The 14,288-nt window shown below is 39.3% G+C and overlaps 3 protein-coding genes and 1 pseudogene across 13 annotated transcripts in view; all 4 read right to left on the bottom strand.

The window, feature by feature from the left end:
* LOC129362983 (protocadherin alpha-C2-like) overlaps positions 1–14,288 on the bottom strand; it is a 181,209-nt gene that overhangs the window by 52,491 nt on the left and 114,430 nt on the right. The window contains exon 1 of one of the 11 annotated variants that reach the window (XM_055034879.1): positions 637–3,106. The exons of the other annotated variants lie outside the window; for them this stretch is intronic. Within the exon in view, the coding sequence (XP_054890854.1) occupies positions 637–3,012 (2,376 nt within the window). The 5' untranslated portion in view covers positions 3,013–3,106. Of the gene's footprint in view, positions 1–636; positions 3,107–14,288 lie in introns of those variants that run through there. 11 annotated transcript variants of the gene reach the window in all.
* Positions 4,206–6,571, bottom strand: LOC129363010 (protocadherin alpha-3-like). The gene has a single exon (XM_055034904.1). The coding sequence runs from the start codon at positions 6,451–6,453 to the stop codon at positions 4,270–4,272; it is 2,184 nt and encodes a 727-aa protein (XP_054890879.1). The 5' UTR covers positions 6,454–6,571; the 3' UTR covers positions 4,206–4,269.
* On the bottom strand, positions 7,039–10,060 carry LOC129362998 (protocadherin alpha-3-like; annotated as a pseudogene).
* LOC129363029 (protocadherin alpha-3-like) lies at positions 10,571–13,643 on the bottom strand. Its single transcript, XM_055034927.1, has 2 exons — positions 11,377–13,643; positions 10,571–10,793 (listed from the first exon to the last, which is right to left on the bottom strand). Exons 1-2 carry the CDS (start codon positions 13,542–13,544, stop codon positions 10,571–10,573), a joined length of 2,391 nt encoding a protein of 796 aa, XP_054890902.1. The 5' UTR covers positions 13,545–13,643.

Here is a 14,288-nt window from a genome sequence, read left to right as displayed (position 1 = left end):
TGTTCTTTTTTCTTGACTGAAGAAACATCCAAAAAAATACAGCTTGCGGTCAGCCAAGTAATAAAGACATAAGTTGGGAATTATAACTTTAACCACACAGTGTGAAAAGTCTTAAATATAGTGACGACTTTAAAAGAAAAGCACAAAAAGACGCATTTGCGTAAGGGAAATAGTACGGCTACTTGAATAAAAATAATAATAATAATAATAATAATAATAATAATAATAATAATAATAATAATAATAATAATAATAATAATAATAATAATAATATAATAATAATAATAATAATTAAGACGGCTCATTCCAGTTATTTTTATATATGATATAACCAGTGGTCTTATCGACATTGTATTACAGCACCATGGCTAGCGTCATTTTAATATCTCATCACAAACGAACCACTAAAAATAGTAAAATTACTACTGTGACATATTAAACTTCTATTTAAAAGTGAATTTGTTGCAAATTGACTGATGATGAAAATTTGGCATCGATGTTGTTCAAATTAATACAATTTCTAAATCAGTATACCTGTCATGGGTTTAAACACACGAACATGACATCCAACGGAAGTTGCGGCAAGGAAGTCGATTTTTATCTTTTCTAAGAAACATAGTTTTAAAGATAACTCACCTTCTCTTTGTTCGGTAAAGTCTGAGTTCGGGTAAAAGTATCACTCCCGTTTATACTAATCAGTTCAGCATCTACAGGTGGAAACGGGGCGGGGAAAACCACTACGTCACTCTTCAGTGTGTCTGAGCTGAAACACACGTCATACTGCTGAGTAGCTTTAGAGTAAGACCAGCTCCCGTCAGGATGGGTGGTGATCATGGGGGCGCTGTACCTGCTGAAATCACTGTCTGTCCTGTGGCATCTGACAGCTATTAAACTGATGAGACTCAGCAGAAAGATCACAGACACTGATACGATGGCGATCAGTAGATACAAGTTCAAATCAGAGAAGTTGTCCTCCTTTATAGGAACATGTCTGAACTGAGTCTGGACATCAGCTGTGCTTTCAACCACCATCACATCAATAGAAACAGTGGCTGACAGAGAAGGTTCTCCATTATCAGAAACTAACACCATCAGTGGGTGACTTTTCAGGTCATTGTCGCTCATTCTCCTCTTAGTCCTGATTTCTCCGGTGCTGGTTCCGATCCTGAACAGGTTGTTTCCTTTGGGCTCCGACAGGTGATAAGAAAGCAGCGCGTTGTATCCAGAATCTGCGTCCACAGCCCTGATCTTTGCTACAAAGTATCCCGCTTCAGCAGAATAAGGGATGGTCTCACTGTTAACAGAGCCGTGCTCAGAATAAGGAGCTAGAATAGTTGGATTATTATCATTTTCATCCAGGATAAAAACATTAACAGTAACGTTGCTGCTGAGTGGAGGAACACCAGAGTCTGTAGCCTGAACTTTAAACTGAAATGTCTTTAACTCCTCGTAGTTAAACGACTGTAGATTTATAATATCTCCTGTTTTTGAGTTAACGGTTATCATTGAACTAATCTGCGTGTTTTGGGGAGAATTAATTAAACTGTACGTTGACTTGGCATTTTCATCTGAATCTGAATCAAACGTAGTTAGCCTATGAAGTATTGTTCCGGTTTGGATGTTCTCTTTTACAAACACGTTAATTAGAGAATCAGGGAATCGAGGAGGGCTGTCGTTTACGTCAGAAACCTCAAGCGCAATCACAGCTGTTGTCGAAAGCTGAGGTGATCCCTCATCTGTTGCTTCAATTGATATGTTGTACTTAGAAATATTTTCTCTGTCGAGAGGTCCATCGACCAACAAAGAATAGTAATTTTTATAATTAGATTTCAATTTAAAAGGAACAGAACCTGTTATCTTACATTTTATTTGACCGTTTTTGCCTCCGTCTCTGTCGGTGACCGTAACCATCGCAACCGCCGTGGCTATTTGTGCGTCCTCCTTTATTGGACTCATCAGGGATGACACCCGTATTTCCGGAGCATTGTCATTGACATCAATCACTTCGACTAAAACTTTGCTATGCGCACTACGGGGTGTACTTCCTTTGTCTCGTGCTTGAACACGAATTTCAAATGCTTGGTGTTCCTCATAATCAATGTTGCCTTTAACTATAATCTCTCCGCTGTTGTTATTAAGAGAAAATATTTCTTCAGGATTTAAACGCGCCCCCTCTGTAAAAGAATAAACGACCTGACCATTGACACCTTCATCTAAGTCAGAGGCACTCAGTGTTAATAAAGTTGTGCCCACATTTGCATTTTCAGTCACGTGTATTTTGTAAAGAGGCTTACTAAAAACGGGCGAATTGTCGTTTACGTCCAAAACATTCACTTTAATCTGTAAGGATCCTGATTTAGGGGGTTTCCCACCATCAACTGCAGTCAGAATCAGCTCGATCACAGGCTCCTTTTCTCGATCTAATGCTTTTTGCAATATTAATTCAGCAGAGACACTCTGGTCGCCAGCGCTTTGTATATCCAACGAGAAATACTCATTTGTGTTTAACGTGTACGTCTTCACCGAATTGGTTCCCACATCCGCATCGTGAGCCACCGGGAGCGGATGTCTCTCCCCAACATACGAAGCTTCAGATATATCTACTGTGATCGCTTCCTCGAGAAAAAAGGGAGCGTTGTCATTAACGTCATTTATAAACACTTCAATTCGATGGAGGCTGCGAGGGTTGCTCAATACGGCCTCGATGTTTAAAAAACATTTCGCCTGATTTGGACAAAGCTCCTCCCGGTCTATCCTTTCGCAGACGAAAATCACTCCAGATTCACGATTTATGTCAAAATACCGCTTTCTATACCCAGATGCCATTTGGAGGTTCGTGTTCTGGAGTTGCTCCGCACTGAGGCTTAAGTCCTTCGCAACGTTTCCAACCGCTCTGCCTTTGTCCGCCTCTTCGGGGATGGTGTAAGATATCTGAGCCGAGGACCGATCACAGAGACAGAAAAGGGTGAAAATCAGGCTCCGCATATTATCCCATCGTGTCCGAGCCGCCATCGCTCTTCAGAGGAAGCCCTGTACGTCCTGCTTTAATGCTTCAAAAGCATGTTTTTCTTTCAAATATCCATTCTTGCAAAAGATCCTCACTCGTTACGGGCCTCGTTCATCTGCGACGTGTTTCCACAAAGCAGCCTCTGATGATGACGTTTTAGCTTTGTCTTTAAAAAGGGAGGAGTTTCCAGCATATTAAACAGCTTCTTTTGCGCGGTCTCTTGCGACATCTTGTGATCACTTCATTGTGCAACAAACTAATATATTTCAGAAAAAAAACCATATATATATATATATATATATATATATATATATATATATATATATATATATATATATATATATATATATATATATATATATATAATCCTATGGGTCAACTTCGCACCAAAGTATGTTCTGTTGGAAGATATATTATTTTATGAAGATGCTGCATTAGTGTGTTATGTATTTTAAAAGCCAAAAACCAAACAACTCCCTGGTAAAAAAAAAAAAAAAAGTCTGTTCAATAGCACGCACAGTATTAAGTTGAACTACTGAGCATCAGCACCAAGAACAGCTCCTGACTCTTAACACAGACGACAGCGAACAGACAAACATTTATCAGAACCATGGACAGCGCATGGACAGAATTCAAGCGTCTTTCTGCCACTTATTTGTTTTGATTTATAACAGAATTAAATGAAAGAAAAAAAATGTTGTTTACATGTTTATTTATTTTTTTTGTTATAGAGTTACTTATACTCTGGCTAAATTAAGGCATCCTGAAACTTCACCAACATCTAATTTAAACATGAAAAAAATATACAGAAAGCAGCAGAACTGGTACATTTCTAGGCTTGGATGACTTTAAAACTTCTTCATTTTGGTGAAACGGGGATTATCTTTGACATGTGAATGCTATGTTGAGTGAATCTAAAATATTGCATTATCAAAAGAAATATTTGAACCATTGCTCCAAACTCTTCTATAGAGTTTGATCTTATAGTTTTTTTTTTGTTTTGTTTTTTTTTTAACACATTGCTTTTCAGCAAAACGAAAATTGACTCAACTCATGGACACTTCTTACCTTGTCTGTGTTTGGTAAAGTCTGAGTTCTGGTAAAAGTGTCTGTTCCGTTGATACTGATCAGTTCCGCATCGACAGGTGGAAACGGTGCGGGAAAAACCACTACGTCACTCTTCAGTGTGTCTGAGCTGAAACACACGTCATACTGCTGAGTAGCTTTAGAGTAAGACCAGCTCCCGTCAGGATGGGTGGTGATCATGGGGCGCTGTACCTGCTGAAATCACTGTCTGTCCTGTGGCATCTGACAGCTATTAAACTGATGAGACTCAGCAGAAAGATCACAGACACTGACACGATGGCGATCAGTAGATACAAGTTCAAATCAGAGAAGTTGTCCTCCTTTATAGGAACATGTCTGAACTGAGTCTGGACATCAGCTGTGCTTTCAACCACCATCACATCAATAGAAACAGTGGCTGACAGAGAAGGTTCTCCATTATCAGAAACTAACACCACCAGTGGGTGACTTTTTAGGTCATTGTCGCTCATTCTCCTCTTAGTCCTGATTTCTCCGGTGCTGGTTCCGATCCTGAACAGGTTGTTTCCTTTGGGCTCCGACAGGTGATAAGAAAGCAGCGCGTTGTATCCAGAATCTGCGTCCACAGCCCTGATCTTTGCTACAAAGTATCCCGCTTCAGCAGAATAAGGGATGGTCTCACTGTTAACAGAGCCGTGCTCAGAATAAGGAGCTAAAATAGTTGGATTATTATCATTTTCATCCAGGACTAAAACATTAACAGTAACGTTGCTGCTGAGTGGAGGAACACCAGAGTCTGTTGCCTTAACCTTAAACTGAAAAGTTTTTACTTCCTCATAATTGAAAGACTGCAGGCTTATTATATCTCCAGATTCAGAATTAATACTAATTATCGGGGTGGAATGCTGCCCTTTACTGTTCGTTTCCAGAACCGAATAGCTCACCTGACCGTTTTTATTTATGTCAACATCAACTGCTGTCACTGTTTTAATTATTGTTCCAACTTTACTGTTTTCTCTCAAATATATGTTTATAACAGGTTCCCGAAAATCTGGTGCATTGTCATTTACATCAGAGACAAAAACAGTAACAACGCTGGTGTTTGAGAGAGGCGGTTGCCCCTCATCTGAAGCTAATATTATCACATTGTACTGAGAGGTCACCTCTCTGTCTAAATGCTCATCAACAACCAGCGAGTAATAGTTTTTATAGTTCTTCTCGAGTTTGAAAGGAACTGTGTTCACAATCTTACAGGCAACTTCGCCATTTCTACCACTGTCTCTGTCCAGTATCGAAACAAGAGCAATAGCGGTACCGACGGCAGCGTCCTCCCTGACACTACTCGCAAGTGACGTAACGGTGATTTCAGGGGCATTATCATTAACATCTATGACTTCAACCAGCACTTTACTGTGAGCAGACAAAGGAGGCTGGGCTTTATCTCTTGCTTCGGCACGGATCTCAAAAGCTTTTTTTTCTTCATAGTCGATTTCACCTTTCACTGAAATGACTCCCGTTTCAGAGTCTATTTTGAAAATATCAAGAACATAATCTTGATCTTTACTGCGAAGAGAGAACACTATCTCACTGTTTGATCCTTCATCTGCGTCTGTGGCATTTAAAGTCAGAATTTCAGTACCAAATGGGACATTTTCTAGCACGTTAATCTTGTAAAGACTACTGCTAAAAATAGGTGCGTTATCGTTTATGTCCAAGACATTTATTTCAATCTCTGATGTGCCTGAATTTGCCGGAGAGCCTCCGTCGAATGCAGTCAACATAAGTTTTATATTCGATTTTTTCTCTCTATCTAGGTTTTTTTGCAGCACGAGTTCTGGAGATATGCTCGCTCCTCTTTTGTGTGTGACAAGGCTGAAATATTCATTTGGACTGAGCTTGTAGCCACTAACGCCATTTGTACCTACATCGGCGTCGCTTGCCTCCGACAAGGCCAGTTTAAACCCAGGCGAGGTATTTTCTGCAACATCCAGCAGTTGCGATCTCGCGTTAAAAGCAGGAGAATGATCGTTGACATCTTTAATTTCTATCTCCACGCGATACAACTTCAACGGGTTGTTTATTACAGCCTCCAGGCTGACAATGCATTTGGACTCGTCTGCACACAGCTCTTCTCGATCGAGCCTCTCACTAGTGATCAAAAATCCGGTCTTTAAATTGACGTCAAAGTATTTATTTTTAGATGCAACAATTTGAAACAAGCGGGAGTCCAAATCCTGCACGTTCAAGTTGAGGTCCTTCGCAATGTTTGCTATGTTAGTGCCCGGTTTTACCTCCTCTGAAACAGAATAAAACAGCTGCGTCGTCGCCGCTTCCTGGTAACAACCCAGCAGTCCCAGCAGAAAATGTGTAAAAGCAGGTCTCCAGAAAATTGTTGATAACATAATTCCGTTTAATGAGGTCAAGGTATAGCTCGCTTGAATTTCATTTGCCTCAGAGAAAGTCAGAATTCAAGGCGAAATCCTTGGCTTTGTTGAGACGTATTCCATAATGTCGTCCCGTCTGTTCCCAAATCTCTTTGTGCTGAAAATCGCAGCCAGCCTCGTTTTACTCGAGGAGGAGCGTCACCACTTCAGTGTTACGGTCTATAGCGTCACCTTGTGGCGAACTCGCAAAACCACACTCATCAGAAATAATAATAATAATAATAATAATAATAATAATAATAATAATAATAATAATAATAATAATAATAATAATAATAATAATAACTTGAATAAAAAGAAATAACGATTATAAAGAAGGTCACAAGTTACATTCCGATGCAGGAAAGGTTTTTGAGAGGTGTTCATTATAACTATTATTATTTTACTATATACACAGAAAGAAAGGAAGAGGAGGCGGAATGGGTGTACGAATCTTTATAAAGAGTTATTAAAAGTGCTTCTACTTTAAATATTTATTTATTATTTTTGGTTTTCATGCAAAAAACAACAATATGTGAAATTTAGTTTCAAGAAAATTGTCGCAACGAGACAACATGTCAGCGTAAACAAATTTGTATAGCTTATGCTCTTGAAAATTTGTTTCTTTAAATTATTTAAGAACAATTGTGTGTAGGCCTACATTATAATATTATACGGTATACACTATGGAACAATGCTAATTTCATCATGCATGGATTTGACACAAAAAATCTAGTCAATGTATGAGCACAAAAAAACATATAATTGAAAAAAAAATTAGCGTATTGGAAAGTGGAACACAGTAGTGCAAGCAGTAACAACGCACAAGCAGGATGTTTTTGTTTTTGTTTTTTAAGACTTGCATGATTCTCATCGATGTAACTATTACCCAGCTGTCTTGTAACAACAACAAAACTTGAAATCTAAAAGAAATCTTACCTTCTCTTTGCTTGGTAAAGTCTGAGTTCTGGTAAAAGTATCACTTCCATTAATACTGATCAGTTCAGCATCTACAGGTGGAAACGGTGCGGGGAAAACCACTACGTCACTCTTCAGTGTGTCTGAGCTGAAACATACGTCATACTGCTGAGTAGCTTTAGAGTAAGACCAGCCCGTCAGGATGGGTGGTGATCATGGGGGCGCTGTACCTGCTGAAATCACTGTCTGTCCTGTGGCACTGACAGCTATTAAACTGATGAGACTCAGCAGAAAGATCACAGACACTGACACGATGGCGATCAGTAGATACAAGTTCAAATCAGAGAAGTTGTCCTCCTTTATAGGAACATGTCTGAACTGAGTCTGGACATCAGCTGTGCTTTCAACCACCATCACATCAATAGAAACAGTGGCTGACAAAGAAGGTTCTCCATTATCAGAAACTAACACCACCAATGGGTGACTTTTCAGGTCATTGTCACTCATTCTCCTCTTAGTCCTGATTTCTCCGGTGCTGGTTCCGATCCTGAACAGGTTGTTTCCTTTGGGCTCCGACAAGTGATAAGAAAGCAGCGCGTTGTATCCAGAATCTGCGTCCACAGCCCTGATCTTTGCTACAAAGTATCCCGCTTCAGCAGAATAAGGGATGGTTTCACTGTTAACAGAGCCGTGCTCGGAATAAGGAGCTAAAATAGTTGGATTATTATCATTTTCATCCAGGATAAAAACATTAACAGTAACGTTGCTGCTGAGTGGAGGAACACCAGAGTCTGTAGCCTGAACTTTAAACTGAAATGTTTTCATCTCCTCATAATTAAAACTCTGCAGACTTACTATGTTTCCTGTTTCTGAGTTGATGTCAACCATTGTTGACAACGGTACCAAGTTACTGTTACTGATTATGGAATATCTCACCATGCTGTTTTCACTAGCATCAGCATCAGTTGCATACACTGCTCTTAAAGCCGTCCCAACTGGACTATTTTCCTGCACATACATGTGAATAACATTATCAGAAAACCGAGGCTTGTTGTCATTTACATCGGAAACTTGAATGGTAACAAAACTTGTATTAGACAGTGGAGGGTTCCCCTCATCTGTAGCTTTAATTGTAATGTTATACTGAGAAACCAATTCTCTATCTAGAGCGTGACTTAAAACCAGAGTGTAATAATTTTTGTAATTCGTCTCTAATTTAAAGGGAACGGTGTTTGAAATCTCACATTTTACTTCACCATTTTTGCCACCGTCTCTGTCGAGAATTGAAACAAGTGCAACTGCAGTGCCAATTTCAGCGTCCTCCTTAACACTGCGCAGAAGTGACGTCACAGTGATGTCAGGTGCATTGTCGTTTACATCCACTACCTCCACCAGGACTTTACACTGAGCTGTTAGCGGAGGATTGCCTTTGTCTGCAGCCTGCACACGAATCTCAAAAGACGGATTTAATTCAAAGTCTATATTCTCTTTAACTGTCAATACCCCCGTTTCGCCATCAATTTCAAATATTTCTAAAACGTGGTCCTGATCGTTTGAATTCAATGAATATACAATTTCTTTGTTCAATCCCTGGTCGGCATCAGTCGCAGCCACCTCGATTAAGGTCGTTCCGAGGGGTGCATTTTCTGTAATGCTTGTTTTATACAACGTTTTGATAAAAGTGGGAATATTATCGTTTATATCAAGAACACGAATAATAATTTCTGATGTACCTGATTTCACTGGTGTTCCCCCGTCTATTGCTGTCAGCGTAAGTTTAATTAATTCCTGCTTTTCACGATCTAAGGCTTTCTGAAGGACTAACTCAGCTGACACGCTCTCACCTTTGTGTACTTTTAAAGAAAAATACTCGCTGGGCTTTAGCTTATAGGTGCTTATGCCGTTTTTCCCCACATCAGCATCATATGCGGACAAAAGAGGAAATGTTGTTCCTGGCAAAATGTTTTCTGCTATGTTAATAGTTTGGGATTTTGTGCTAAAAACAGGCGCGTTATCATTTACATCTAGAACAATGATTTCGATCTGATACAGTCGGAGTGGATTGTTAATGACAGCTTCTACATTTAAGGTGCATGTTGTCGCCTTCGCACAAAGAAGTTCTCTGTCTATTCTCTCACTGACGTGAAGAAACCCCGACTTTAAATTGACGTCAAAATACTTTGTCTTTGATCCGGCAACTGTCTGGAACATACGGGACTCCAAATCCTGCACATTAATGTTGAGATCCTTTGCCAAATTGCCAACCGAAGTCCCGGGGTTTACCTCTTCCTCAACAGAGTAAGAAAGCTGCCCGGACACGGCTCCACCGTAACGCTCCACGGAAACAAACAACAGATATATTCCAAAGGAGATCGCTCCTCTCAGAGGATCCATAGTTCCGCCCAGCGAAAACAAAACATAGATCCGTTAATGAGACAGCAAAATCCTTGACTCCCTTGGAGAGAAAATATTTTTGCAGACGCGAATACAAAACGTTGCTGTTTCACTGCGTCTAAGCCTCAGGATGTACCGATAAAAATGGATGCTATCAACATGGGAGGTGCCGTTACAAATCAACGACCGCCGTCGGTGTTACGGTCTTGACTGTCGCCTCATGGACGATTAGAGGAACTGCATCAAACCAACAAAACCGAGTTGAAATGCGTGATTAAAAACGCATTTACTCATATAAGTGTATGAATCGAAATAAAAGTTTTCCTTGTTGATGATGTGATTTCTTTTCTTTACAGTGTAAGAATATGCAAAAAACAACTCACTATTGTGAACACAGCAATTAAAAAGGAGCAAAATGACATTCATTGGCAAAGTAATAAACATATTCCAATATGCTGCATATCATACATGTAGTATAAATTATGCGTCAGAAATTGAACCACAGTATAATAGAAAACCACGCTTTGAAGTGTTTATTAACACTTCATATTTGACTTTTCATCAGCCTGACCGATAAAAACAAATTCAATAAATAAGCTGCTCCGCAATGTTTTTCTTCCTAAATAAAATCAAGCCTGAAAATTTTCTTGTGTTAGTTAATAACAAACAACGCAACCCTGAAGGGATTTTAGTACAAACACTGAAGCTGTAATAAGAAAATTTCCGAATAAAATACAAACAATAAGCATGAAATAAAACCGTCAGCAGGGTGGGGAAGGAGGTGTTATATTCTTACCTTTTCTTTATTAGGTAACGTCTGAGTTCTGGTAAAAGTATCGCTCCCATTAATACTGATTAGTTCAGCATCTACAGGTGGAAACGGTGCGGGGAAAACCACTACGTCACTCTTCAGTGTGTCTGAGCTGAAACACACGTCATACTGCTGAGTAGCTTTAGAGTAAGACCAGCTCCCGTCAGGATGGGTGGTGATCATGGGGGCGCTGTACCTGCTGAAATCACTGTCTGTAAACAAATTTGTATAGCTTATGCTCTTGAAAATTTGTTTCTTTAAATTATTTAAGAACAATTGTGTGTAGGCCTACATTATAATATTATACGGTATACACTATGGAACAATGCTAATTTCATCATGCATGGATTTGACACAAAAAATCTAGTCAATGTATGAGCACAAAAAAACATATAATTGAAAAAAAAATTAGCGTATTGGAAAGTGGAACACAGTAGTGCAAGCAGTAACAACGCACAAGCAGGATGTTTTTGTTTTTGTTTTTTAAGACTTGCATGATTCTCATCGATGTAACTATTACCCAGCTGTCTTGTAACAACAACAAAACTTGAAATCTAAAAGAAATCTTACCTTCTCTTTGCTTGGTAAAGTCTGAGTTCTGGTAAAAGTATCACTTCCATTAATACTGATCAGTTCAGCATCTACAGGGGAAACGTGCAGGGAAAACCACTACGTCACTCTTCAGTGTGTCTGAGCTGAAACACACGTCATACTGCTGAGTAGCTTTAGAGTAAGACCAGCTCCCGTCAGGATGGGTGGTGATCATGGGGGCGCTGTACCTGCTGAAATCACTGTCTGTCCTGTGGCATCTGACAGCTATTAAACTGATGAGACTCAGCAGAAAGATCACAGCCACTGACACGATGGCGCTCAGTAGATACAAGTTCAAATCAGAGAAGTTGGCCTCCTTTATAGGAACATGTCTGAACTGCGTGTGGACATCAGCTGTGCTTTCAACCACCATCACATCAATAGAAACAGTGGCTGACAGAGAAGGTTCTCCATTATCAGAAACTAACACCACCAGTGGGTGACTTTTCAGGTCATTGTCGCTCATTCTCCTCTTAGTCCTGATTTCTCCGGTGCTGGTTCCGATCCTGAACAGGTTGTTTCCTTTGGGCTCCGACAAGTGATAAGAAAGCAGCGCGTTGTATCCAGAATCTGCGTCCACAGCCCTGATCTTTGCTACAAAGTATCCCGCTTCAGCAGAATAAGGAATGGTTTCACTGTTAACAGAGCCGTGCTCGGAATAAGGAGCTAAAATAGTTGGATTATTATCATTTTCATCCAGGATTAAAATATTAACTGTCATCTTGCTGCTGAGCGGAGGAACACCAGAGTCTGTAGCCTGAACTTTAAACTGAAACGTTTTCAACTCCTCATAGTTAAAAGACTGTAGATTGATTATATCGCCTGTTTCTGAATTTATGTTGATCATCGATCTGAGTGGCAGTGGGTTACTATTGTCAATTAAAAGTGAGTAGCTTATTTGGCCGTTTTGATCAGAGTCTGCATCAACTGCTGACACTGTTTTAATAACTGCTCCTATTTGACTGTTTTCTTTTATGAAGACATTTATAGCGTCTTCTGAGAAACTGGGTTTGTTATCATTTACATCAGAGACGTGCACAACAATGACACTGGTGCTGGAGAGAGATGGACTCCCCTCATCTCTGACACTGACGCAAATATTATATTGAGCCGCTGTTTCTCTGTCAAGCGCTCCATCAACAATTAAGGAATAGTAATTCTTATAATTTGTTTCTAATTTGAAAGGAACATCATTGGAAATTTCACAGTTCACCACTGCATTCCTCCCGCTGTCTTTATCATGTACAGAAATAAGAGCAATCGCGGTGCCGGTGGACGCGTCCTCTTTCACTGCATTTAAAAGCGACGTCACTGTAATTTCAGGCGCGTTGTCGTTCACGTCTAGAATTTCAATCAGTAATTTTGCGTTTGAAGTGAGAGGAGAGTTTGCACTGTCACTGGCTTGCACTTGAATCTCAAAAGCATTGTTCTCCTCAAAGTCTATGTTGTTTTTGTTCGTTATTGTGCCATTTTGTTCGTTTATAGTAAATAAGCTCGTATGTTTTCCTTGGTCTATTTCGATCAATGAATACAATATTTGGCCATTTTGCCCTGCATCCAAGTCCGTAGCATTCAGAGTAATTATCGGTGTTCCGATTTTAACGTTCTCATACACGCTGGCTTTATAAAGTTTTTGACTAAAAACTGGGTGATTATCATTAACATCCAACACATTTACTGTAATAGTCATACTTCCTGATTTGGCTGGTGTTCCCCCATCAATGGCAGTCAGCGTTAGTCGTATTACAGACTGCTTTTCCCTATCTAGCACTTTCTGTAGGACTAGTTCGACTATCATATTCTGTCCCTTATGTGTATTCAGAGAAAAATACTCATTTTGACTTAGCTTGTATGTATTAACAGAGTTCTTTCCAACATCAGCATCGTGAGCCCGTTTCAGGAGGAATTTAGCTCCTGCTGCTGTGCTTTCAGTAATATTAATGGTCTGCGACATGCTGGGAAACGATGGCGAGTTATCATTGACATCTAACACAACTACTTCAATACGGTACAGTTTCAAAGGGTTATTTATGACTGCTTCTACACCAAGTGAACATTTCGACTCGTCGCCACAGAGCTGCTCTCGGTCGATTCTTTCATTTACATAGAGAACCCCAGTCTTCACATTTACCTCGACATATTTTTTCTTAGATCCAGCAACAATCTGAAACATCCGCGTTTCCAACTCTTGGGCATTAATGTTCAGATCTTTGGCTATGTTTCCCAAAACAGTCCCAATGTTTGACTCCTCTGCGACGGTGTAAGCGAGCTGACCAGATACGGCGTCCGAATAACAGTTCAGCAGCGTGACCAAGAAATAAATCCACATCGAGCTCGGGATATCCAATAGATGCATAATTCTCGACGTGTGACAAAGCGTACAGTCAAGTCAGGATAGCATCTTGCAGTATGGTATAAAAAAAAAAGCACAAGATAGGAATCAGACAGCAATTATTCCGGATGGAAATGGCACCATGTTCGCAACAGACGACGAACCGTCCTTTGTCTCGAGGTCTCTTTGTAACAGAGCAAAGAGGAATCGCTCACTAAATCTGGGAGGAGTCCTGAATCATTCATAGAAATGCTACGGTCTGTACTGTCCTCTGCTGGACCGTCACTGGAAAAACCTAACAATAAAATTTGGTGAACAAATAGCATAAAACGGTAATTATCAACGCAATATTTATTTATTTATTTATTTATTTTTAAAATCCACGAAATAAATATGTTTTTAAAATAATAATAATAATAATAATAATAATAATAATAATAATAATAATAATAATAATAATAATAATAATAAAAATAAAAATAATAATAAAAACAATTATTAAGACAAATTAATTGATTGGATATCTGAGATGGAAAACACAAACTGAAAAAAGTACAGTTTGTGTACTTTCAGAATAAATATGCTAGAAAATATTTATATGCATATTACAAAAAATAATGAAAAAATAAATATGTTTTATGCTTTTTTAGATGACGTGGCAAAGAGACCGTGAGACCGTTGGCGAATATAGTTTCAGAACCATGGAGAGCGATAAAAGGAATTCGCCAATTGATGTTACGAACATACGCACGCACAGACACACATAAC

This window comes from Poeciliopsis prolifica, unplaced genomic scaffold, assembly GCF_027474105.1.
Source record: "Poeciliopsis prolifica strain line A6 unplaced genomic scaffold, Auburn_PproV2 SCAFFOLD009, whole genome shotgun sequence".
Lineage (NCBI taxonomy): Eukaryota > Metazoa > Chordata > Actinopteri > Cyprinodontiformes > Poeciliidae > Poeciliopsis > Poeciliopsis prolifica.
Note: the sequence above shows the minus strand (reverse complement) of the source record. Positions and strands in the feature narration are given on the sequence as shown.

What these genes read in the sequence shown, in the direction of transcription:
- LOC129363010 (XM_055034904.1), bottom strand. Translation starts at nt 6,453, where the DNA reads ATGTTATCAACAATTTTCTGGAGACCTGCTTTTACACATTTTCTGCTG.
- LOC129363029 (XM_055034927.1), bottom strand. Translation starts at nt 13,544, where the DNA reads ATGCATCTATTGGATATCCCGAGCTCGATGTGGATTTATTTCTTGGTC. An exon ending in ACAGACAGTGATTTCAGCAG is followed by an intron (nt 10,794 to 11,376) that starts GTACAGCGCCCC and finishes TGATTTCAGCAG; the next exon opens with GTACAGCGCCCCCATGATCA.